This window comes from Myotis nattereri (genome assembly GCF_964212035.1).
Source record: "Myotis nattereri genome assembly, chromosome: 12".
Classification (NCBI taxonomy): Eukaryota; Metazoa; Chordata; class Mammalia; order Chiroptera; family Vespertilionidae; genus Myotis; species Myotis nattereri.
The window spans coordinates 44,286,650-44,313,824 of NC_138087.1; the positions used below are offsets into that span (position 1 = coordinate 44,286,650).

General features: G+C 41.0%; 1 protein-coding gene across 4 annotated transcripts in view; it reads left to right on the forward strand.

Annotated features, from left to right (window-relative positions):
• The window catches only part of PCSK5 (proprotein convertase subtilisin/kexin type 5), a gene marked incomplete at its 3' end in the record, with an annotated part of 420,910 nt that overhangs the window by 107,796 nt on the left and 285,939 nt on the right, over positions 1–27,175 (forward strand). For all 4 annotated transcript variants that reach the window (XM_081103066.1, XM_081103067.1, XM_081103068.1 and 1 more), the window contains exons 4-5: positions 5,327–5,470; positions 9,086–9,162. In XM_081103066.1, coding sequence (XP_080959192.1) covers positions 5,327–5,470; positions 9,086–9,162 — 221 coding nt within the window. The remainder of the gene's footprint in view (positions 1–5,326; positions 5,471–9,085; positions 9,163–27,175) is intronic.

The window sequence follows — 27,175 nt, forward strand, 5'->3', positions numbered from 1 at the left end:
GTTTCCATAGCTTTATGGTCTGGTGTTTGGCTGTTGGCCAGCTGCTTGAACTAGGAAAGGTTGCGTACCCTCATTAAGTCTCTCTCTTTTTTAATTAACTTTTTGGGGTAACACTGGTTAATAACGCTGTAAACAGGTATAAAACCTTATAATATGGCTTCCTGTGCCCACCACCTGCAAAAATCAACAAATGAACAAACAAAACCAACAAAGAAAAAAACAAACAAAATTTCTTTATCTGTTAAAAGGAGATAAAAAGATCATAAAAGTGCCTCTGTCAAGTAGTAGTTCTGAGTCTTAAATGAAGCTAGTCCATGTAAAGCTATTAGTACAATGGTTGGCCATGGTAAGGATCTAGTAGATGTCAATTGTATTTCCACTTAAGGCAGAACCAATTTTACTTTTTTCAAAATCTTAGAACGCTTGGACTCCGAATTTTACAAGTACATATACACTTTACTAAGTTGACTGGCTTGTTTCTGGATCTGTCTATAAAACTGATTTTTTAGATATTTAAGTCTGCTTTCTTATTAACACTGTATGGTCAGAGATGCAGTCTTATGAGCTACTGTATTAATAACAATGAACAACAGATGTTTTCAGTGTTAGCAGGCTATTGGCAGCATATAAGTTGCTCAGAACCTGGAGAAGTTTAAAGAGAATGACATTAATTAATAAGACACACACCTATAGGAAGAAAATGATGATGGAAATATAACAAAGGTGTTTATTTGGGGTATAAACTGTTCTTTCATTGAGCAAACACTGTGATATGCTGATGAAGACACAAGAGAAATAGACACACTCAGAGTGGTTTATAAGCAGAATAGCTTATAACCCTGGTGTGGAAAAGGCCCTTTCTAGAACTCATTGAACAGTCTCTCTATAATTTCATTCCTAAAAGGAATACAAGCTTTTATGGATAAGGATGTGGGAGACCTAGGTGGTATCCATTGTTTCTGCAGATCTGTTCTGTTTTGTGCTGTTTCTCAATAGTCAGTCATCTCTGCACACACTATCATTGAAATACAGTACATTATTCAGAATTGAAGATGCATACACTTACTATATATATTTATCTTGCACATGCTGTGTACATAGGTGCTTTTTATCAGCATCAAAGATGAGGTAAGTTTCTGACTGGCCCCTTCTGCGAATACCAGTCTATGTGGTAACACAATTCCAGAAACTAGTCTTTAGTCCCAACTCTGGCAGGTCTTCTCAACATGGTTGACTGTGTATGAGCCTATCAAGGGTTTTGCCTCTGGGTAATGCTATTATACAGATTCCTGTCAAGTAAATAGAGCACAGTTTAAAAACCATTCAATCAGGCAATTAAGGAAATTATTAATGCATTACCCTCTTTGGTCAGTGTTGACTGGCATCAATATTTTCCATAGTCTTTGCTCCTTGGATAACTTTGGTATATGAAACAACTACATTGAAAGCAAGTTTGGAAGCCTAGACCACTTGGAATATGTATTTAGAATCTAACGTCCATAGTCAGGATTTAGGGTTCTGATCTAAGCATCTTCTGACCTTATTACTCTTTTTGCAAGAAACATCTCAGGCTCTGAGTATTTTTCCCCCTTTGACCTTTTGACAACTTAACGTAATAGATTATCCAAGTGAAAGTATCAATTGAATAGTTCCCTTCCTTCCCCTTCCACCTATACCATGTTGGTGGATGAAAAGAAAAATAATAAAAGGTGGAACAAAAATATTTAATAGTAAAATCAGATTCAACAGGAGCAGAATTGAAGAAACCTAATTGTTCCACTTTTAACACACGTGTTTTCCATAGACTGCTGGTTTTCTTCAATTTTCATAATTACAATTTCAGGCAGCATCCCTCCTTCCAGAACGGTTATCCCATTTGTGGGTTACCCATTTCCTGTGCAGTTCCTTCCTCCGGCCCACCTCTTGGCCACATTAACATGACTGCATGTCAGAAACGATAGCACAGGTGGCCAGAGCAGGTTTGGGAGAAGAAAAAAATGAAATGGAAAATTGTCAAGGTTTCTTTGTGTTAAATTAAAGCATTTGGTGAGGAGAGGCCCAAACTCACTCTCGGCCAGAGTGAGACATCTAAGAAACATAGGCGTTTGGATAGTTTTACTATTTCTTTCATGATCATTTCTGTTAACCAAGCCCTAGTTGGCTAGGTTTTTCTGATGAGGTTGGAGCAGTTTTGGACTTGGAAATAAAGTTGAGGATATGCTCACATTTTGGGGCATATCAATGCCAATATTTACTGAAAATGTAATCAATCAGCCAGTATTTACTGAAATCCTAGTTAGACTTAATTTAATGCATAGTCTTCTAAGGGCTTACAATCAAGACAAAATCCACTCATAATACTCAATAGTCAACAACAGTTCAGTAGAATTCAATGAGTAGGGGTTGTATGTGTAGAATAGAGTGCATGTGTGTTTGTGTTCCTAAGTTCAGGGAAGGGATGAAATAGATGAATAGGCTGAAGAACATGAGACAGCTTTATGGGAGGAGGTACTCCAAAGCTGTGCCCCCAAAACTGGGGAGAGGTAGGGAGAGTGGGATTTAGATCAGTGTAGTAGTAGTTGGGGCGGGGGCGGGGGCGGGGAGGGGGAGATAGGGGAAGGGAGAGATAAAGAGAGGCCTTGAGTATCAGACCGAAGTCAAAGTGAGAAAACGGTGCAAATGTTCATAAAATATATAAGCCCCTATTTTCTAGATATTATCTGTAGTAAAAAATGGGTAAACCCTTTGTTAGAATGAATCCTTGAAACTACTCAAGTGTGTTTATAATATTCAACAAAAGGCTATCTCATTTGGAGAATAATAAATTCATGTCGGGGAGCATTAGAGGTATCTGTTGCTAGTTAGCATTTGATTTTGAAGGATGAAGTTTGAAAAGAGATGAGCTTCCATTTAGGTTGTACTTCCGATGAAAGCAGAGTCGTGGCTACAACGCCCTGGAAGATCTGACCTTGCTTTGCCTTCTGATTTTCCCATGCCATTCTGTCCCTCCTTCGCTTAAGCTTCGGCAGTACCCCCCCTTCTTTCTCTGTCTTTATTGTGCTAACTTGTTTCCCACCTTTTGGTCATTGCATTTGCTGTGTCCTCTACCAAGACACTGGTCTCCAAGCCCTTGGGCAGACCAGCTCTCATCAGTTATGTCTCAGCTCACATTTCATTTTCTGAGTCATGGGGCTTTTTTTGACCATCCCACCTAAGTGGTATACTCAGACCCCTCAGCATTCACTAACCTATCATCCTGTTTAATTGCTTTAAAGCCTAAGGAATGTTCTGAATGGTCTTGTTTGTTTATCATTTGTATTATCCCTTTAGAGCAGTGGTTCTCAACCTTGGCTGCACATTAGAATCACCTGGGAATCTTGCTAAAATCCTGATTTCTGGGCCTCATCCTCCGGAAATTCTGTTTCTTTGTTACTAATGGTGAGGCCCAGAAATCAGGATTTTAACAAGATTCCCAGGTGATTCTAATGTGCAGCCAAGGTTGAGAACCACTGCTTTAGAGGGATCATTAGGAGAGGGACTCATCTGCCTTGTTCACTGCCGGATCCAGCATGTAGTAGTTGCTCAATAAAGTAGGTGTTCAATGAATCAGTGGCACTCAGGCCTCATTGTGCATAGCACATACAAAGCTTATGTCCTGAAGTACTGAACTGTTTTAAAGCAGGAAGAAAATAGAGAATAGTGAAAGACCTGGGAGGGCTCATGTCGCTATGGCATTATGTTATAGTACATCTCTTTTTCTTTGTTCCTCTATGGAGTCTTCAGAAGCTGGAAAACAACACCGCTCAGAGGGATATTTAAAGAGATGAGCTTTGAAGGAAAAATTATGTGGGTTGGACTAATACTAGTAAATTATATCCAGAAGAGCTGCTGATTAATTCATTTCTCGATATGTGTGTATGTTGTAGCTTATCATGACACATGATAAGCTAAGGTTCGACGTTTCTACAGCCTGCCCCTAGAAGCCCCCACACACGTTTTCCTTTGTATGTATGTCATGTTACACTGTTCTTCTTTTCCTCCTCAAAGTAGTGCTACCTGGCTGATGTGGCTCAATTGGAATATCATCCTGTACACTGAGGGGTTTCAGGTTTCATTCCCAGTCAGGGCACACGTCCAGGTTGTGGGTTCGATCCCCGTTCAGGGTGTGTATGGGAGGCAACCAATACATGTTCTCTTTCACATCAATGTTCCTCTCTGTCTCTCTCTCCCTCTCCCTTCCTCTCTTTCTCTAAAGTCCATAAGAATGTATCCTCAGGTGAGGATTAAAAAAAAAAAGTCAAAGTAGTGATGAATGAGTGTCTACCCAGGGGTGGGCAAACTTTTTGACTCGAGGGCCACAATGGGTTCTTAAACTGGACCGGAGGGCCGGAACAAAAGCATGGATGGAGTGTTTGTGTGAACTAATATAAATTCAAAGTAAACATCATTACATAAAAGGGTACGGTCTTTTTTTTTTTTTTTTTTTTTTAGTTTTATTCATTTCAAACGGGCCGGATCTGGCCCGTGGGCCGTAGTTTGCCCACGGCTGGTCTAACCACTACAAACTATGGTACAATAGTCATTGTTAACTTATTGAAAGAAGATTTTAAAAACTGTTCTCAATTTTCTTGTTCATGGGTTTCGCACAGTAGCACACTTCTGCCTGACACTGTACCAAAGCTACCTGAGATGGTCCTCATTCATAGCTGGGTTGGCTCGCAGGTGGTTGGAACGATAAAGTATATGTTCTTCAGTTACCTAGTGTGAATTTATAAATGAAATACTATGATGCCTTTTGTGTGTCATTAGTCCACGCTAACAATAAAATGGTACATCCATTATTCTGTTGTTGAAATAGACTTTATTATGTTTTTCCAAAGGATCAATGGTATGAGAACAAGTTAGAGCAGGTGGAAGAGATTTCATTCGCCTTTCCCACATCTGTCCTTCCTGCCTTCGCCTATTTTCATGCTAGAGATCCATGTTTCTACTCTAACAGGCAATCCACCAAATTTCTGTTGAATTTTTTTAAATTTATCTTTATTGTTGAAAGTATTACAGATGTCCCCTTTTTTCCTCCCATTAACCACCTCCACCCCTCCACCCCCCTCCAGGTCTTCCCCTCACTGTTGTCTGTGTCCTTGGGTTATGCATATAGCATATCAATTCTTTGGTTAATCTCTTCCTGTCCCTCCTCACCCCTTCCCTCAGATTTGTCAGTCTCTTTCATGCTCCCAGGTTGCATTATCTTAACACACAGGTAATTCTCCCCGCTCCTTGCTGTTTAGTAATCTGCAATGTCCCATTCTCCCCCTTCCTCCGTTAGCACTGCAGTGACAACACGCACCCCTGCCAATCAGACATGAACATTGAAGGAGCCTGGAAGAGAGGCTACACGGGAAAGAACGTTGTGGTGACCATCCTGGACGACGGCATTGAGAGGACACACCCGGATCTGATGCAGAACTATGTGAGTGCTTGCTGTGGTCGGGACGCCTTGCCTCCTTGGAAGCAAGGGAGCTCGTGGTAGGATTATAAAAAAGGGGGGAAGCTACTGAAAAAATGCAGCAACCAGATCCAGTGGTCTGTGTACTGCTCCTGTCTTGTAAGAGGCGTGCTCTCAGAGTCCAGGACCCATGAGATAACACTTTCAACTCCGGCGTGCCTTTGATGTTCTGACAAGAAAACAGCAGGTGATAAGGTAGCAGAAACCCCACCACCAACACCACCTGCTCCAACAACAACCACTTTTCTCAGCTCTACCACAAAGCCAGGAAGTGCTGCTTTTTTGTTTGTTTGTTTTATGGAGAAAAGTGTACTTAGAACTTTTCTCAAGTTATTCTGTTGGTCTATTTCTCTCCTTTTTAAAAGGACAGTAATGATCAGCCTACCAGTATTCCTTAGGGATCAATGAATTCTTTTTCTTAAGAAGGCACCACAATTCCAGGACTCAGAGAGAACATAAGATGAGCCCAAAGTCATCGAACAAGCAAAAGTGCTGAAACCCAGTACTTTCATTGAAAGCTCATGGTCTTGATACCCACTGCCCACGTAGGGAGTATGGGGCCGGGGTGGGAGGGCGGGGGGTGGGGGGGGGGTAACCTGTTCCAGAACACTGGGATCTTCTGTTCCCAGGACCTCCAGGGCCCCTCTACCACCACAATAGTCACTGCCTGGAAATGTGCCAAAGTTCCCCTGTATTCTGCTCTCCAGAATTATCCCTTCCTGGGCTTCTCCTCCCTAAGTTTGGTGAAAAATGCCATCATTATCTGCGAATGTGCTATTCTTTGTCTGCTCTAAATTCCGGCTTCCTGACACCTTGGTATTCTCCCTAAAATATTGTGTCACTAAGGTGCCTGCCATGACTCTTTGTTATCTGCAAATACTAGTAACAACTTTGATTCTTGTCACGGCTTCACAGAAACTCCTGGTGAGTCTCACTCACTCCCATGCCTCCTGACTTCGGCTCTAACTTCTTTTCTGTTGACAACTGTTTCCACCCAGAAACACCAATATCACTATATCCCCACTTAAACGTCAATCACTTTCATGCTTCTCATGAAACCACTGGGGTAGAATTGGCCATATATTCTCTTCAGTGTTTCTCATTTGTTCAATCTCATTTATTTAATGGCACTTAACTTATCTAATTAATTTTCCTTTTGTCCCTCAAACCTGAAAACCCTCCATTTTATGTTTTCAAATAAAGTACTTCCAAGTCACTTCCTTGGCACCTCAGAAACTGCGACTGTCTCCAGCAGTCACCCAAGATTCTGACCAATGAGAACCTTCCTTCACACAGAACACTCAGGATCACCTCACACTTCCATCAACTTCAATTACATTTCCTCCCAATATTCTGCCTCACTGCCCTTTTTGTTTAAAAAATTCAGCCGATGCCCTGGCCAGTATGGTCAGTTGGTTGGAGCATTGACCCCTACACCAAAAGGTAGTGGGTTTGATTTCCAGTCAGGGCACATACCCAGGTTGTGAGTTCGATCCTTGGTTGGGGCGCATTCAGGAGGCAACCGACTGATATTTCTCACATCAATATTTCTCTCTCTCTCTTTTCTCTAAAATAAATTTAATAAAAGGCATATCCTCAGGTCAGGATAAAAAAAATTCAGCTAAGAAACTTCACAAATTAATTTTTGTAATGAAATCCTGAAACAAGTTTTCCCAAATTAGGTGATTTTCTCGAAGGAGAGAAGGAGAGAAGGGGAGAGAGAGAGAGAGAGAGAGAGAGAGAGAGAGAGAGAGAGAGAGAGAGAGAGAGAGAGAAACTGGAAATTTCTTTAGTTATTATTTGAGCAAAACACTTGAGTAGTTGCTCTCACCCTGCCTCCAAGCACACTCAATTAAACTTGTCTCTTTATAGCACAGACTCTTAGAGCTACAAAGGAGCTTCAGTTCAGTCTCCTCATTTGATAGGCTAGGAAATGAGGCCTGACCCTAATGAGTTAACCCAGACTGTATAGAGAACAGACCTGTGGCTATGGACCTCCTAGCAAATAAGTCTGTCTTGTCATATGCAATGCTGTTTTTATGGTATATTCCTCCTCCCCGCTGCATTGGAATGTATCTGACAAAGTACAAGCAGCTTTAACCTAACTGTGATTGCATTCTTTACTATTTTTATTTTCCTCCTTGAAAGAAAATTCCAGAATTTATCTGTGCAATTAGCAGTACTGGCACCCTCTCAGTTCTAATGTCAGAGCTATGATGAGCCAAGAAAAGCACAGTGGGTGGGGTATCGTATGACCTGGGTTCAAGTCTTGGTTCCATAGGCAGTTGGTTTCATGCCTGTGGAACCAGGTTAGTTAACCTGTCTGGCCAAGTTAGTTAGCCTGTCTGGGCCTCTATTTCCTTCCAAGTGAAATTAGTAAGCTACACTAGCTACTGTCCTTCATGCTCTATGACAGTGATGGTGAACCTTGTGAGCTCGGCGTGCCAGCATTTTGAAAAACCCTAACTTAACTCTGGTGCCGTGTCACATATAGAAATTTTTTGATATTTGCAACCATAGTAAAACAAAGATGTATATTTTTGATATTTATTTTATATATTTAAATGCCGTTTAACAAAGAAAAATCAACTAAAAAAAATGAGTTCACGTGTCAGAGGTGACACGTGTCATAGGTTCGCCATCACTGCCCTATGACCGCTGAGCAGGGCTACATGTCCCCCTTTATCCAGGAAGCGGGGATTGGCACCTTTCTATGTAATGCATATATTTTGCTTAATTCCCCCAAACATTTCAGAGTCTATGTACCGTAAGTTATTTTTAGAAACAGAGCCTTTGATAAAGATAGAAAACAAAAATAAATTTCTGTTCACTAAAACCAAAACCAGGAATTAACAAAAAGCATCAGAAAATTCAAAGGATCCTAAATTAGTTATATCTAGACTAGAGTGATATAAATTTGCTTCAGAGGTATTTTTGCCTCATTTTGAACCTTGACATATAATAAAACTTTATTGGTTATTTTGATTGGGTTACAAGGCCATTGGATTTTAGTAAAAAGTTTGAATTGTAGATTCTTTTATAGTAGATAAAACATCTAAAACCAGACAAATATTGCCTAATAGAGATCCTAAAATAACCTGATAAAGTTTTAATACTGATTTTTAATTGACCTGTCAATTATTTGTGAATGATTTTTAACTTAAAAAGTGTTTGAATTATGGTAAGGTATTGATATTCAAGAAATGAAGATAGAGAGTCCATGGAGAATAAACCTCTTTGCTTCTAGATAGTCCAGGAGTACTTCACAGAAAAGGTGGTAATTGAGGACATATTTGAAGAAATTGGGTAAGAAGCCAGGTCTTGGTCTAAGAGGAAAAGTGCTGGCAAGCATCTACCAGACACATCTTTGGTCTGTGAAGAGTATTTCTTCTCTCTAAGGGGGGAAAAAGACGACACTGATTATTACTGAACAAGGCATCCTGACACTAGCGAACCGTAAATGTATTATTTAATCTAATTACTCCCTTGCAGAAATGTGTTTAAGAATGCATGAGCCTGCAGGTTAATGGCTAATTAATGACCATCTGTCTCCTTTCTCTCTCTCCTCTGTGGCCATAGGATGCTCTGGCCAGTTGTGACGTGAATGGGAATGACTTGGACCCAATGCCTCGCTATGATGCAAGCAACGAGAACAAGTAAGGCCCAAGTGAAGGCTGACTAGCGTGTGACTGGCAGGGAGCCTTGCTTTTTGCTTTTGCTGAGAGAAATACTTTACTTGGGACTCCTTGGTAACAGATGATCCCGAATTTGCTCCAGGATAAATAAGTGTCTTTCCACGGATGCTTCTGGGTAATAAAAGGGAGAGATCCAGATAGTAAGAATCATTGCAGAGAGAAAGAGGGAGAACACTCTAGAATGATTCAATTTCCAGATTTTGAGAGGTGAGCTGGGGAATATTCATAATTATCTTTCAAGTGGTAATTGACCCTGTGACCTATTTGTTTAGGAGTGAGGTGCTAAAGGGAGAGGCGAGAAAGTATCTCCCAAAAGAGTTGCTTTACTCTGTTAAGTTCAACAAACTTGATTGAATTCTGTGCTTGAGGACTCTTTCCTGTCCTCTTGCTGTCGTGATGGTGTTTTCCACTAATAGACCTAAACACTTAAAGGTTTGCCAGGTGTGCAACACATTACATTTCTTATCTCCACAGTCAAGAGCTTTAGAAACCCATTTAACCACAGTTACACTTTCCAGTTAGCACAGTAGTTTTTATGAAAATGCACATCTCTTTGATAAGGTAGAATATCTTAACATTCTTCAGAAAGTAAATGGAAATGGTATTTGTTGCTTACAACAAATTTTAAAGGCTGCAGTTATTTCTAATCTCTAGATCACATTAACTTTTTTCCTTTTACTGCAAAGCTCCTCCAGCATAATACTGTGATTCAGATACTATCATTGGAATTCTTATTTACATATTTTAGTTTGGGTTCTGCAGAAGTTTCAAAGAGAGGTGTGCCCATTTATTATGTACTGTTTCCAGCCTGTGTTTTTCCTTAGGGAAAATTTTCTCAGCCAGGATTATTTGATTAAGTCAATAAGTTTAGATAAAACTATCTGACCTAGATAATTGTGACTGTACATGGGATTTTTTTCTTTTTTTCTCTCTCTTTACCATCTACCAAAAGAGTTACTTTGGAAAATATTCTGATTATTAATATTAAAAACTGAGTCAATATTATAGATCACATTCAGTGGTGAAAGCATTAATATGCAAATTGATGTAGATAGAATTTTCTAGAACTTTTTAAAGAGAAAGGGAACTAAACTAAACTGGATAGTTTTCCTTTCAGACCTGGTCATTGCTATCTAGATTACACTATTTGAAGTTATGGTGAATTTCACACAAAGGATTATAATTTGAGACCCTGAGCTACTGTATTTAACCTAATGTGCAAGTTAGAAGGAAACACAAAAGAAAAACTTGAAGCTTCAATAAAGTCATCACTAATAAATATCAATCTATTCTGCTATAATGCAATATATGCATTCCTAAAAATTACTTGCACTCTACATCAATTTGCATATTAATGCTTTCACCACTGAATGTGATCTATAATATTGACTCAGTTTTTAATATTAATAATCAGAATATTTTCCAAAGTAACTCTTTTGGTAGATGGTAAAGAGAGAGATGGTAAAGAGAGATCTAAAACCACAGAGTAATAAGCAAATGGAGTTGGAGCTCAGCACTCAAAAACTTCATCAGTGACACACACAAAAATGATTCAAAACAATCCCAGTTTTATCCAGGTAAAGTGGTTAAGAAATACATAAAACTATAATCACTGTGACACTATCTGCATAAAGACCTGAAGCTTGTTGGTGGACGTGTGTGCCCATTAGATCGATTCCGACTCACGTGCCTGCCACCCTGTGTGCAAAAGTCAAAGAATAAGAGGAAAAGAGAAAGATGAGCATTTCTACAAAGGACAGAGACGAGAGAGGACAATCCCAAAGTAGGCTTGTGGGAAAGGGGGACAGAAGCAGAGTGAGGTACACCACCAGTACGGCCTTCGGGAGCCTGGCAGCTGCACGTTATTGTGAAATGGAAGGAGGGTGATGGGAAATCATGGGAATTATCAGCACGCCTGTGGACACGTGTGGACCACTGTGCTCCTGCGGGGTGTGGCTCTGTGTAGTGTATTCTGTGTCGTTCAGGGCTTAGTGCCCCTGGGTGTGTTTTCTGCGTCTCCCTAGAGTTTCTGCGGCAAAACTGTGTATCAACAAATGCAAATTTCAAATATGTTCAAACATTCTCTGACATATCAGTCATTGTTGATTGATTGCTTAGATATATCAATCAAAACACATTTGTATTTTAAAAACAAAACAAACATTTGTGTTTTCAAGGCAAGCAGTATAGCAGAACGGACCGTACTATATCCTTTAGCTAAATTTATCCCACCAACATTTTATATAGAGAAAACAGAAACAGGAGTCTAGATCATGTTCATACCCAGAGTGTCAAGGGACAAGAGGGTCTGTTGGTAGAAGATGAAAATGTATTGTGTCCTGTAGTCAGTTCTCTCTGAATCTACATGTGCTGAGCTTTGCATTGAAACTGTCTGTGGTGATAGTGACTGTTCTTCAAGGGGGGCGGGGGTGGGTAGAAGGGTTGTGGTCCTGACCTGTGACTAACTTTGCTGACCACAAAGTCTATATGTAAAGCTAATTCTTTCAGTATTGACTTTGATGTCTCTGTACAGTCTGCCTTTTAAAAACTGTATTCTTTGTGAGGATTCCTTTTCAACTTGGCCACTCCCCAAGACCTTTGTTAAGAAGAATCACAGCCATGCTGTTCACTCTGGGGTATTCTGGTGTGTCCTGTTTTGACCCATTCTAAGCACCGCCCATGGTCCATAGAATGTAGTGTGAATCTGATTATCAGGGGACATGGGAATTGGTCCAGATGTGTGCTTAGGTTTGTAGTCTCAGGAGAGAAATGTGGTATTTTCCATGGTGCAACACCAGCACTGCCTACCTCTATTGTATGAAAGTCAGCAGTCACCTGGGCTATCAGATGTCCCTTTATCTCCTCTCATAGTGCTGCCTGATTTTTATTTATTTTTTTTGCCAACCGTAAGCATGTAGTTACACATTTAGGGTTGCAATTAAAATATCTTCTCTGTTCATTACACTATAACTATAGATGTGATGGATGGATCTGCCTGTAAGCATAGATTCATAGACAGATAATTCTGTTTGAATAGAGGTCACTTGGTCAGGAAATAAGAGTGGTTTTGTAGTCTAGAAGAGTTGACTTGCCTTGGTTCTCCTTGATTACATTTATAGTCTTTGGACCTAACTACTCTGAACTTCAGTATGTTGTTTTTTTTTTTTAAATCTCTAAAATGGGCATAATACTTCCAAAGAGTAGCAGTGAAGTATGTAAAACACCAAGCATACTGCTGACTATATAACAGGTGCTAGATAATTATAGCTTTTATTATAATGATGTGTTTTATTCCTTTATACAGTTCTTGGTAAATAATGGGTTACAATGATAATTATCTCAAAATAAATATGCATATGGGCATTTAAAATTTAAACTATGACTTGGAGGTCTTCATTTCCAAGGTTAGGGGTTTAGTTAGGTCTTTCTGGTCCTTTAGGGGCTGGGAGCTATGAATCATTCAGTCTGTAATAAGTCTGCTTTTCATTAATTCCATTTCCCCATCTCCCTCGAAAATCAGGAGTCCTTGAATTTGATGCAAGATAGTCAAGGGGCGGAATTTCTAATCATCAGAATGAGGAAGTCGATGGATTTGCTATGCACGTGTCTCCTCATTGTATGGTCTGACCAGTAGGCTGCAGAGCATATTTGAAATTATTTCATATGTGGCAGCATTTGCTCATTCATTCAATAGGTGTGCATTGATGCCCCACTTTAAGAGTGATGATGCTATGCTAAATGCTGGGGGAATGCTGTGGTGAAATAATAGAGGTTACTTACTAATGGATTGAGTTGGGAGATGACTCAGTAAGAAGCTGTAATGCCTGAAGGCTTCTAGTACTAAGAGAGAATATACCCTCACAACTTTATGCAAATCCTTGTTTCTTAGACTCATAGGATTACATTTCTAGTCCTAAAGCTTTAGGGTGAAGGTAATCACTTCTGAAGTACAAAAGTTATAAAAATCCACTTCTTACTACTTTTCAAGTCCCCCAAATGGTAGTGTGTCAGACCTAAATAACAGATACTCAAGAAATAGCATTATTAGGGGAGACCATATAACTAGTCCGCCAATTCGGCTTTGCCTCCATTCATATCAGCTTGCTGAATAAAGCTGGCTGCATTGTTCTAGGCTTTAAAATAGAAAATGCCTCCCTGTAAATGAAGCTGCCTCCTGGCATTTCATACCACGACTCCTATTTCCGATAAATGAATTATTGATGTCTGAGCTAGATTGTCCCTTCCCTAGGTTGCTTCTTGTTAAATGTTCCCTCTGCGTAAAAGTCATAGCCACGTATTTAGTGGGAGATGAGACCATGGTGTTGTATTTTGAGTGTAATACATATGGGCCCAGAATCTAATTCCTTTTTAAAATAAACCAACCCACAGGTGAAAGACTCATTTTCCCAAAGGAAGGGATTTTTCATTTTGTTGCTTATCTCTGTTTCTAGGGAGATTTAACCAGGGTGGATGGGAGCACATTTCTTCTGGTCCTTTAGTCTCCTTTCACACATCATTTCTGGTTTTAAGAATGTCACCGTGTTGCAGAAACCCAAGTGAGTGTGGCCTCTCATTCTTACAGATGGACTATTGTCAGGGGGTAGTGTCCCAAAGCCAGGCCAATGAGTGTAGACAGTGTTTTCTGATTATACAGATTTATTAATCCAATCTGAGAGAAAATAAAAGAAAGTACACTTCATGCCTCTGATCAATAGCTGCGTGACCTTAACACTTCTTTTTTTTAAAAAAATATATTTTATTGATTTTTTACAGAGAGGAAGGGAGAGAGATAGAGAGTTAGAAACATCGATGAGAGAGAAACATTGATCAGCTGCCTCCTGCACATCTCCTACTGGGGATGTGCCCGCAACCCAGGTACATGCCCTTGACCGGAATCGAACCTGGGACCTTTCAGTCCGCAGGCCGACGCTCTATCCACTGAGCCAAACCGGTTTCAGCAATACTTCTTAATGTAGCAGCATTATTTCTTTACACACAGGATTTAGCCAAACATGTGAAGATGAAATTATCCTGTAGCTAAGTAGGTGAGAAAAAACCTGCCAAAGAAAAGCAACGCCATTATCAGAGGCTGATTTGTTTTCCAAATATTTTCAAAATTTTCCCTCTAATCCTTTTGCAAAATAACATCTCCAATATACTGCATAGTAGTTGCCACATCAGTGATTGTCAAGTGAATTTATGCAACGTTGTCCCTACGAATGTACAGACTAGATGCTGAATATCCACAGACAGCCGTGCAAAACCTCTGACGCTTTTCATATTCAGCCATAGATTTTATGTCCGTGAAAGAGCCTGCAGTGAATATTTTAGAAAACTCATTTCTATCATATGGCTTCTTGATGCAATCAATACATTGGGATACGTTTTGATATCTTTTCGGTTCTGGGAAGGCTCTCTGGGTGCCAGAGCCTCCCCAAAAAAGCTGTAGTACAATGAGAAAAGGCCTCTCAGACCACAGGCCAGCCATCCTCTCCTTTCCCCTCAACAGTCATCAGTCACCGAGTCCTGACAGTTCTCAGCATGGAAGTCCTGCTCTGTGATAGTTCTCCAGAGACACCCCGCCCCCCATCCATCCCTCCACACTAGCCTTCTGTTAGTCTACCCTCTTCTCTCACCTGCCTCCTTATAAAATCTTCTACAAGGCTTCGCTGTCTCCAGTCTCACCCCATCCTGCTGAGGGGTCTTTCTAAACCAAAACAAGAGCATTAACATCCTTTAATGTCTTGACATTTCGTTAAAAATACAAGACCCGTCAGGACCCCGCTCCTCCCTCATTATTAAGTCTGCTCTGCTCTGTGTCCTCTCCTCCTCCCAGTTTATTTATTAGCCTGTCAGGACTTGGAATTCCCCAAATGTTCCGCCACTGTTCAACCTTCCACCAGCTGCACCTGCACATTCCCGGCTCCCCCCACTCCCCACCCCGCACATGTGGGTTCCCCTGTGGTGCCTGCACTCACCCTCCCTCCTCCATTGCTGGCTGCCCTCCAGGGAGATTTCATGGCACCTGTGAACTTACTTTTTTATACAATCTTTCCTGTTGTGAATGCAATCACACTTAACCAAGGTGGGGAAGCAAGGGGCAAGACCAGACACTGAGAAGATGATTTCCAGTTTAATTTGGGATATAAAATGTCTGGTTTTACTTATAATCATTATCAGAGTGTCTACTTTGATTGGCTCATCTAGATGAACTAGCAAAATGTATCCCAGTCGAAGTAGTAACCTATTAAATGGTGTCATAGTGTTATATATAGTTATATATGGAGTGTTATATATAGTTCAGTTATATTTATATAGTTGTAGTTAGTTATAGTTGTATGTAGTGAAGGGACAGAACGGAACTGATAGCTGTGTCCCTAACAAAAGGACAGAACGGAAATGATAGTAAAAGAACAGAACGGAACTGATAGCTGTGTCCCTAACTCCTCTCCCAGGAAAGCCACAGAATGTATCAGTTACTCAGCCTGCCCTTATCTCAGCCAATGGGAAAGCAAGGGAAACTAGCCCCCAGCCCTCACTCAACCAACCGGAATCGACCAAGTGCCTCCACCCCTCTCCCCAAGCCCTATAAATTCTTTGTTCTCTTGGGACTCGGGGCTCTCTCTCGCATCCAGTAATGGAGGCAGAGGGGAACCAAGCCTGGGCTTGAATAAAAGACTCTATGCTTTTGCATCGGACTCGGCTCCCTGGTGGTCTGTCTTGGGGGATCTTGAAATCTGGGTATAACAGTAGGTCCTTACCTTGTGCTGCATATCTTTTTTTTAACCCTTTACCTTTCTACAGAGAAGAAAGTTGATCTCTAGGGACTGCATTAATGGGCTCCCTTGCCTTCTGGGTTCCAGTTGGGTTTGGCCAATGGAAGGCGCAGGCAGGAGATAGTGGGAGGCTCTAGAGCAGTGGTTCTTAACCTGTGGGTCACGACCCCTTTGGCAGTCGAATGACCCTTTCACAGGGATCGCCTAAGACCATCCTGCATATCAGATATTTATATTACGATTCATAACAGTAGCAACATTACATTGATGAAGTAGCAACGAAAATAATTTTATGGTTGGGTCACAACATGAGGAACTGTATTTAAAGGGCCAGAAGGTTGAGAACCACTGCTCTAGAGTGAAAAAGGGTATTGATTCTCTGCCCCCTCCTTGCTGGGGCACTGGGGGTGAGCTGCATCCCGGAAGGTGATAACTCCTGTCAGGTGGCCCTAGGGCTGACCTCCTTAAGAGCTTCCCTTTGTGGCTATCAATAACCACTTCCTTCCCAAGGCTCTTTAAAGCTAGGGGTTCCAGTGTCGCTAGTCTGAAACACTGCCCAATCCTTATTGGTGTCCCCAAACCCCTGCATCTTTATATGAGTCCCTTGAATAAATTTTTCTCGTGTCCATTTTGAAGGAGCCCCATGTTTCCTGATTGGCCCTTGACTGACACAGATATGGTACTCCTTGAGCCTAGTGCCTTTAGGATGTTTAGACACCCCTAAATAGAAAATAACTAGATATATAAATAGGGTTTGTCTAAGTGGCTCTTTATTCTATAATGAGAGCGGAATAAATACAGAAAATGGTAATCTAACCTAGAATTCCATTCTTACACCTGTCCCCTGATGTATAAATATTCATTTTTTATAAAGAACTGCCTTCATTATTTTGGGGCTTATGATCATGATAATTCAGTCTTCAGACCCTTTTGGTCTTTCCTCTGTCAGTTCCAGTATGTTCTCCTCAAGGATTTGGGGATTTACTCTCATGGGGCTCTCCTAACAGTTTTGATAAAGGGTGTGATTGATGCTCTAGGCTAAAGTGATATTTGGGTATAACTTATGCCTACCCAGCGCACTATTGACATGAATAATTGATAGTACCTTCAGTTTAAATCTCTTACTTAAAAAACAAACTCACCAATTCCAGAGCCCTCAATAGCTGATGGAAATTGCAGTAAGGGAAAGAGAGACGTATTCTTTTTAAATAATGGATTAAGTATTTGAGCAGGGTTTCCAGACAAGTGTATTATTTATCTTTCTCTCTTAATCTTCTCCTCTAACCTCCACCTTGGACCTTTATATTTTTCTCTTATTTCCTTACGCCCAGAAATACATAAAATTTAGATTAGGAAGACCTTGAGAAGTCATCACTAGGCGTACATAATGTGTGTTATTGCAGAGTATTAGAGAAGGCATCCAAGACTTTTCAAATGTGATGTTTGGACCTTCATGTTAGATGCTGAATAAGAAGGCAGACTGAGGGGGGAAAGAGCCCTTGTTTTGCGTATCTCACCCTCCCGGTACAGATACCAGGAGAATGTGTTGACAATACAATGAAACTGCACACTGGCTGATAGTTCACTTTATTATCGGGGTGCTAGTAACATATTGGTTGCCTCCTCTTCACACCAAATGCCTTTTACGTTAAGGAACTAACGTTAAAATTGTTATTATATGCTAATAGACATGTCAACATTTTTCTGTTTTAGCAATTTAGGTGCAATAGAAGCCTGTTGTTCCCGTGTACCTAAGATAAGTGTGTGTTTAATATCAGCAGTAGATGTGTGTTTCAGCTGCAATCCTTAATGAAGGTGGACAGGTGTCCTCTAGGTCAGAACATGTTTGGCTGGTTCTCATGGAGGAGGTCAGCAAAGAAGGTAAAGCCACACAGGAAACGATGCTCTGCTTTCAGGCGAAACCAGGTGCCTGTCTTGTTCGCTCCATCGGTGGCCGTGGGGAAGCATTCTCTTCAGAGCCTTCCTTGCCACATCAGTATCTCAGCGTCCCTGTTTAACTTAAACAAACAACCAAACATCTGCAAATCTACTACCGGCTTGTTATTTGAATATATTTGAATGTAGTGTAAGCAACTGAGGATAAAATTAGCTTATCTGCATGTTGTCTCATTACTGCTCACAGCAACTCACATTCAGAGATAATGCCTGGAGAGAGGGGAAGTAAAGTGGCTAATGTCACCGAGTGGCAGTCAGAATGTCAGCTCATTGTTCCCATGGCATCTATGTACCTGCAAAGCTAAATTAATCTGTGGCCAAGTAGATGATAAATTAATTCCTGTGTGGAGCACATGCTTCAGTAAGTTTATTCCCATGGGAGAGCTGTAATACCAGATGGGTTCTCCACTGTGATCAGTGCACACTCAGCAACTTGGATCTACCACATGCTGGTACTCAGGGCCCTGGAAAGAGAGAGAGAGAGAGAGAGAGAGAGAGAGTCCACAAAGCTTGCCAATACCTCAAGTCCATGTGACTTTGAACAAGTAACAAGGATAATTTGTTACAGAAAGTGATTGTACAGATCTGACTTCACCATGATATTGTTCCGTGGAAATAAATGAAGGCCACCCAAGTGAGACTGGATGCTGTTTATCAGAACTTACTCAGCTTCCATCACTTGAAGGCAGACACAAGACTGGGGAAGCTAGAGAGAGAGAGAGGAGAGAGGGAGAGAGAAGGCTTCAGGTATAGTCTGATTAGGGGTTATCATGGGAAAGCTGGAACTTGGGCGTCTGTTTTCAAGCAATTCTCATATTTACTAACAGTGTTGTTTTTTTTTGTTTTAATTAAATTTGAATGAAACAAATTTGAACCAGTACCAGGTGGTCATAATGTTTTGGAAACTACATAAATGTGCCACAGGTATGGGTGTTATTAATATTATTATTAAGGACAATAATAAATTGCTGGGGTCCAGCCCCAGCAGGTCCAGGGGTCCCCAAAGGTGTGGACGGAGTCGGCGAAGAAGGAACGACATGGAGACAGCGTTTAGTTGATCAGCAGCCTAGCCAGGATCTCTAGCCAGGATCTCCAGCCAAGTTCTGGTCTGGATCTCTAGTGAAGTTCTGGTCAGGATCTCCAGCAAAGTTCTGGTCAGGATCTCCAGCAAAGTTCTGGTTAGGATCTCCAGCCAGGTTCTGTGTCCATGTTCTCTTGCTAGGTTCTCCAGCCAGGTTCTGTCCAGGTTCTCCAGCCAGGTTCAGTCCCCAGGTTCTAGTCAGGTTCTCTTGCCATGTTCTATCCAGGTTCTGTAGCCAGGTTCTGTCTCTAGGTTCTTTTGCCAAGTTCTCTCTAGGTTCTGTCTCTTAGTTCTGTTGCCAGTTTCTGTCCAGGATCTTTTGCCATGTTCTCTCCAGCGAAGTTCTTCTGTCTCTGGGTTCTGTGTAGGTTCTGTCTTCTTACATCTGTATTTATACCAGTTGATTCCAATCCTATCAATCTCTATTCCAAAGGTTAGGGTGTTTCTTATCTCCATTCCAGGGAGTAAAGATTATGTAGCTTAAGCATGATTGTTCGTAGTTAAAGTGATTAATTACCCGCCTGGCACTTAGTTAAGAGTTTTTATTCCCTCCCTGACTTCAGGGGAAAATCCCTACCTGGGGAAACAACCTTTCTCAGAGACCTTGGTTAAAACACATAGTGCCAAGAAGGTGAGCAAACATATTAAAAACAGTATGCCATATATGCCAGGTCCCTTGAAACAGCAAGCATGGACCAGCTCTCGGCAAATTCCCCCTTTTTTATTTTTTAAAAGCCAGGCATTAAAAAGAAAAACCTGAAATGCTCTCTTGTATCCATTTTAAGAGTAGGATTGGCGCTTTCCGCTATTACCTGAGTCCTGATCTATCAAAGAGAGCTTGCCAATCCTGCACTTTCCCGGGGTGGAAAGGCTGCAGTGGGGTTAAGGATAAGGCTCCTTGGGCCTACCTCCTCCCATGCCTTTACATTTACCTTTCCTTCCTCAGAAAAGCATGGACATACTTCTTGTATAAAACATTCTGTCTGACTGGGAGTAACCTTAATTCCTCTGCTAGCAAGCATATGTGTTTAAAATATCAATACAGAGTCTTTTTTCTTTAGACTCAGTATGGCACATCTTCTTAATCTAAAGATCAATACAGAGTCTTCTTTCTTTGGACTCAGTATGGCACATCTTCTCAATCTAAGAATCAATACAGAGTCTTCTTTCTTTGGACTCAGTATGGCACATCTTCTCAATCTAAGTTCTGTACTATCCACCTTCTTACCCTACTTATCCTCTATAGGGGGGTCTGCAGTACCCTGGTGGAGTCCTATCCGTCCCGAGTGTGGGGTTCTCAATGGGGAGGGCTTACCTAGGGGAATCCTGTTCCAGGGGTTCCCAAAGGTGTGGACGGAGTCGGCGAAGACTATCCACCCTCTTCCTACGGTGGAGTCCGATCCGTCCCGAGTGCGGGGCGCTTACCTAGGGGTCCCTGTTCGGGCGCCATATGCTGGGGTCCAGCCCCAGCAGGTCCAGGGGTCCCCAAAGGTGTGGACAGAGTCGGCGAAGAAGGAATGACACGGAGACAGCGTTTAGTTGATCAGCAGCCTAGCCAGGATCTCTAGCCAGGATCTCCAGCCAAGTTCTGGTCTGGATCTCTAGCGAAGTTCTGGTCAGGATCTCTAGCAAAGTTCTGGTCAGGATCTCCAGCAAAGTTCTGGTTAGGATCTCCAGCCAGGTTCTGTGTCCATGTTCTCTTGCTAGGTTCTCCAGCCAGGTTCAGTCCCCAGGTTCTAGTCAGGTTCTCTTGCCATGTTCTATCCAGGTTCTGTAGCCAGGTTCTGTCTCTAGGTTCTTTTGCCAGGTTCTCTCTAGGTTCTGTCTCTTAGTTCTGTTGCCAGTTTCTGTCCAGGATCTTTTGCCATGTTCTCTCCAGCGAAGTTCTTCTGTCTCTGGGTTCTGTGTAGGTTCTGTCTTCTTACATCTGTATTTATACCAGTTGATTCCAATCCTATCAATCTCTATTCCAAAGGTTAGGGTGTTTCTTATCTCCATTCCAGGGAGTAAAGATTATGTAGCTTAAGCATGATTGTTCGTAGTTAAAGTGATTAATTACCCGCCTGGCACTTAGTTAAGAGTTTTTATTCCCTCCCTGACTTCAGGGGAAAATCCCTACCTGGGGAAACAACCTTTCTCAGAGACCTTGGTTAAAACACATAGTGCCAAGAAGGTGAGCAAACATATTAAAAACAGTATGCCATATATGCCAGGTCCCTTGAAACAGCAAGCATGGACCAGCTCCCGGCAATAAATAATAAGACTTAGTCTAAGTCTTAGAGGACAGGCAGCTTTCACACTTCCCTACACGGAGATACGGACTATTTGAGGTTGGAATGATATGAACTAAGAGATGCTTTCCAATGTCTTTGCACTTAAATGACAGCCCTTGAGAGTGCTCTGCAAATGTAGGCTGTGAAAGATATTGTCTGTAGGAGGAAAAGACCGCAGCCCAAGAGAGCCTATAGGCATCAGACACCTCCCACCCTAAGAAGGGTTATAGCCTTGTGTCCTACTTTGGGGAGGTATGTGTATCCTCTTGCCTGAAGAACACTGGAAATAGCTCCAAGGGTTTGAGGCCAGCAGGGGGCTACTTGTGATTTTTCCCGCGTCTTCCGAATCCCTACTTCCTCCACCCGTGTCCTCATCTCAAGCTGCCATCTCATGAATTTTAGAAAAGACTGACCTTTGCTAGAAGAATTTACCTCTTTCTATTTTTAGATATCCCTACACCATCTGCGTATAATTTATATAGGCTAGTAAATGCGCTTGAATTTGCATGAATTGCAGATATAATAACGTGCAGTGACATCCTGGGCTGAGACGAGTGGATTGCTAAAGTTTTTATATGACCTTTTTGCTTTGGGTTGGTTTTTCCTCGTCTTGAGGTTCATCCTCACAGGATCCCTGTTCCCCCTCCCACGCCTGTCCCAGTTACCAAATATAGACTCTCATTTTCTCCCCAACCCTCCAGCAGCCCCTGTATCAGGTCGTCACGGATCCCTTTCTTTTTCCACCATCCCGATACCTTGATCTTCCCATAGGCTCTAGGGTAATGTTGTCATCGTGCGGAGCAAGAAGCACACATTTGTGTCTAGCAACTGGCCACTCTGGGCACCAGTTTACATCATTTACACTAGGTCCGTGGTCGGCAAACTGCGGCTCGCGAGCCACATGCGGCTCCTTGGCCCCTTGAGTGTGGCTCTTCCTAAGCCTTAGGAGTACCCTAATTAAGTTAATAACAATGTACCTACCTATATAGTTTAAGTTTAAAAAATTTGGCTCTCAAAAGAAATTTCAGTTGTTGTACTGTTGATATTTGGCTCTGTTGACTAATGAGTTAGCCGACCACTGCACTAGGTGATCTGACTAGAACTCGAGTTGTTCAGCAGTTTTAATTATGACTTGTGTTGTTAATTGTATTGGATAGTCAAACTCTTTCATAAAAGTTGTTTATTTCCTTCCTAAAGGAATGACAAGTCCCTTTAATGCTTTTCAGAGACTGGGAAATATTTGAAACTAAAACAGCCGATTGCTATTTTCTATCTTTTAACCACCCATCAATCACATCACATAAGGAGTATTGGGGGAAGTTGAGTAATGGAGCATCTGAGAAGGAACTGGGATTTGACTGGAAAAAAATCAAAGAATTAGAGGACTTGACTTTGTTGAAATTTAACTCAAATGGAGGCAAAAGGGGTCCTGAAATGAAGGGCCATCTCAGAAACAGCTCCTTCTCACCTCCAAGTTGAAGCATACCGTTTATGTGACAGTGGAGGCCCCTGCTACTGCAACTGTAGTCTTTCCCAAATGGGGATGCCATAGCAACTGTACTTAATTATTGTAGAGGTTGAATTTGTATCGTATTGTTCAGCCCCCTATGAGGAGTATTACTGGCGGCATTATTTTGCTGGAGCCACGTTCCACAACATGGATTTATGGAGACAAGACCCATTATTTATTTTCCACTGTTGTGTTTGTAGGAGTGTTCACTTGTATTGAAATCTGTGCAGCTCCAATGCATATATGAGAAGACATTCCGATAAGGCACTGCAAATTATAAGAATATTCTTTTATATTTTATGATCACACATATTGTTTTTATATCAGTTGATTCCATTCATCGTTATCTGATTTCCCCATTGTGTTTCTATGAGCTTCTGCTAGAATCCCCATTGTAAAACTTATTTCAATTATAAGGGACACTAACTCATGTTTAATTCATCCTAGTTGAAACAGAATATTCATATCTTCATATCTCTTATGGTTTTAACTGGTCTTTGATTAGGGAGATATTGTTCCTTATGCTAAGAGAGTAAACATTTTAATTATGTTACTCTTATCTTAAATTCATGTTTTTCTGAGATTTGTAGGTTTCTGAAATCTATATAAATATAACACATATAGATTTCCCACATATATTTGGAGTGAAATGGGAAAATGTATAAGGGGGAGGAAGACCCAAGTAACTGCTAGATAAGTTGTTAAATAAAATCAAATGATCCTTTTATACACTGAGAGAATGTTTTGAGCAATATCCTAAAAAAGCATGCTTTATGTTGATTCATGGAAAACCACTACATGTTGCTCATACTTGAAAAGTTATTGCTAGGTTATTGTAATAATTTTTAAAACTTATTTGCCTTCCTCTGAACACTTCTATTGCTTTGAGAAACTTGGTACATGATTTGGAGAGCAGAGTGTAGAACAACTTTGGTCCCTAAAGAAACCTTGGCTGTTTTTGCCTGGGGCTGTAGACTCAGCAAAGTCTAAATAGAGTTTAGACAGGTCAGAATAGGTTTTCCATGAGAGAACGAGAAAAAAGAACAGGTTTTCTGGTTCCCTTGACTGGCGTTAGTCCTTCCACATCATCTCAGACCTTACCTTCTCAAATACAGAGGAGCCATTGACTAAGAATAATAATTTCTCTAAAACTTTAGAATTCACAAAGCATTTTTGCATATAGTCTCACTTGACTTGTAAAAGTTCATGTTAGATAGGTAGTAGGTAATTCTCTTGGTCCCCAGATCTGAGTTCTTTTTTATGTGTAAGGAATGTCTGTCTTCGGGGAGAGCCAAGACTACTCTCCAGTAATGAAAGTGCCAGATATTAGTAACTTGCTCATTCTCCCTTGCTCTACTTCAGCGGTTCTCAACCTGTGGGTCGCAACCCCTTTGGGGGTTGAATGACCCTTTCACAGGGGTCGCCTAAGACCATCGGAAAACACATATATAATTACATATTGTTTTTGTGATTAATCACTATGCTTTAATTATGTTCAATTTGTAACAGGGAAAGTACATCCTGCATATCAGATATTTACATTACGATTCATAACAGTAGCAAAATTACAGTTATGAAGTAGCAACAAAAATAATTTTATGGTTGGGGGTCACCACAACATGAGGAACTGTATTAAAGGGCCGAGGCATTAGGAAGGTTGAGAACCACTGCTAGTTGATGACATAGGCCTGGGGTCTAGATTCTAACAACCAGTAGCACCTGTGCATGTTGGTGACAGAAAAGGCCAGGTCAGCTCTCACTGCCTGTGTTCTTCTCCCTCTCCCTCTCAGTAGGTCTTTACTAGGTATTTTTCTTGATCCTTCAGCTCCACCTGGCATATTCTATGCTCCCACATTTCTGCGCTTCCCCCTAGCCTTTCAATAAACCACTTGTGTGCTTAACTCAGTTACAGGAAAGAACCTGAAAAGTTATGGGGCCCTCTCTTTCCAGAGGAAGAAGGCAACATTCACGGCAGGTTCACAGAGCTCCAGACTCTGCTATTTGTATCCTATAATACACTGTAATTTGGAACACGATGTTAAATGCTCTTCTTTTGAGTAAGAACATTTTGGTCAATGACAGACCATACATAGGACGGTGGTCCCATAAGATTATAATGGAGCTGAACAATTCCTACTACCTGGTCATGTTGTAGTGGTCATAACGAACGCGTAGCAGAAGGCAGGCCCACGTGTTTGTGGTGATGCTGGTGTAAACAAACCTACTGCGCTGCCAGTCGTAGACAAATACAGCACATACAGTCATTTCCAGTACCAGTACTTGGTAATGATGATAAAGACTATAACAGTCATTTATGTACTTACAATACTATACTTCTGATCATTATTTTGCAGTGTACTCTTTTTACTTATGTGAAAAGTTTACTGTACAGCAGTATGCTGTGCTACACCAGCAGCCACCTCATACATATTGTGTTCACCGTATCTCTCCATGGCCTCGTTTTGTCTGGTGCTTGATTTAATCCTGTGCTGTTTTGTATGATAACGTGCTGTATGGGCTGGCAGTCTAGCAGCGGCAGCGGTGCCATCTAGGGCTGTGTGAGCGCACTCCGTGATGGTTCCATAAGCCAAGGAATGGCCTAGAAATGCATTTCTCAGATTATACCCCCATCATTAAGCAGCGCATGACTGTATAGACTGTATATTGTTAATAAGCAATAGACACTTTTTGATCCATGGAAATCATTGTGGTTTGTGAGACTTTAGTGCTTATTTAATGGAATATAGTTTCATTAAGGAGAGACTTTTTGAATGCTGACTAGGAGAATGGCACTTAAAAATGAATCTGATGATATACTTACAGTATGTAGAAAATGAACATTTAAAAAACTTTTAAATATATTTTTATTGATTTCAGAGAGGAAGGGAGAGGGAGGGAGAGAGAGAATCATCGATTAGCTGCCTCCTGCATGCTGCACACTGGGGTTCAAGCACACAACCTGGTCATGTGCCCTGATCAGGAGTTGAACCGTGACCTCCTGGTTCATAGGTCGACACTCAACCACTGAGCCACGTTGGCTGGGCTAGAAAATGAGCATGTGATCCATCACTTAGCTAATTCAGTACAACAATTAAAGAAAACCTTTAGGCAGGTGTGATTTGGAGACCATTGGCTTTCCAATAGTGTTTTATGGACATTACCTAATACTTGGTAATGATAATAACTGGAGAGCCTGCTAATAGATCTCACAGAGGGCCCAAGAGTCACTCAAGAGGCTGTGTGGAATGGTTGTAGCTCCTTGTTCCACAGCTAAACCTCTTTTTAAATTTTGTTTTAAAATTATTTTAGTGGCATTTCTCCTTACATTAGATTTAAAGTAAAAAGTTCTGTTGATATAGAACAAAACAAACCATTATAAACCAGTGCTGCAGACAGTAGAAACAGGGCTCAGAGGTGGCACTGGAGCTAGGCAGAAATCCCAGGAAGGCTCCTGGAGGTGGTACGTTTGTCCTGGGTCTTGGAAAATGACTGATGAAAGGGAATAATCATTCCTGAGAGAATGTCTGTGATGGCGGAAGTGTGGTGGTCTCAGTGAGCTCCTTACACGCTCTGGAATAAAAGGCATCCTATTTAGTCATTTTGTTCTTTTCTTTTCTGCATGAAGAGAAGCGAGAATGTTCTTATTTTCCCCTAGAGCTCTTCCTTTATCAAAAACCTCAAATCTAAACATATTTTTCCTCTATTTTCCTACCCTTTATGACCAAGTCCAAACGCTTTATGTGTATGCAAAAATTCATAACTATGTCCACTGCCTTTTAACCTCACCCTTTAATTCACACTGCCTCACTCTAGCTTCAGCTTTACAGTTGTCTGAAAATAACATGCTTTGTTCATGCTGGAGACTGGTAAACAGTAGGCACTCAATAAGTGATTATATTGTTATTCTGTTGTGCTATGAGATTGTTAAATGTAAGATGTGACCTCTGTGTGCACTGTGATTACTACTAATTTGACCCAGCTGGAAGCTGAATATCACAGCCTCCCTGCTCTGTGGCAGGATCAGCCACCCCCTTTGCACTGGAGAAAACCAGGGAAGGATAAAAGGCCATGAAATGCAGAATATTCAGATTTTATGGATGACTTTAAAGCCAATCAGGAATAAAAGTTTTAAATGAATTTTAATTTGTTCCTATTCTAATATTCCAAATTGTTGTGTAAAATCCCTCTGCTGTTTTTATCTTTGTTTTTATTCATCTCAAATGAATATAAATAACTAACAGTTTCAGTAAGAGGAAAAACACTTTCCTTCATACTGAATACTATTTGTGAGTATTTTCCATAGTTAAAATTAAGAAGCTTCCAATTAAACTCTGGGACACAGTATAATTTACAATGCAAGTTACGTGGGGCTGTGTTC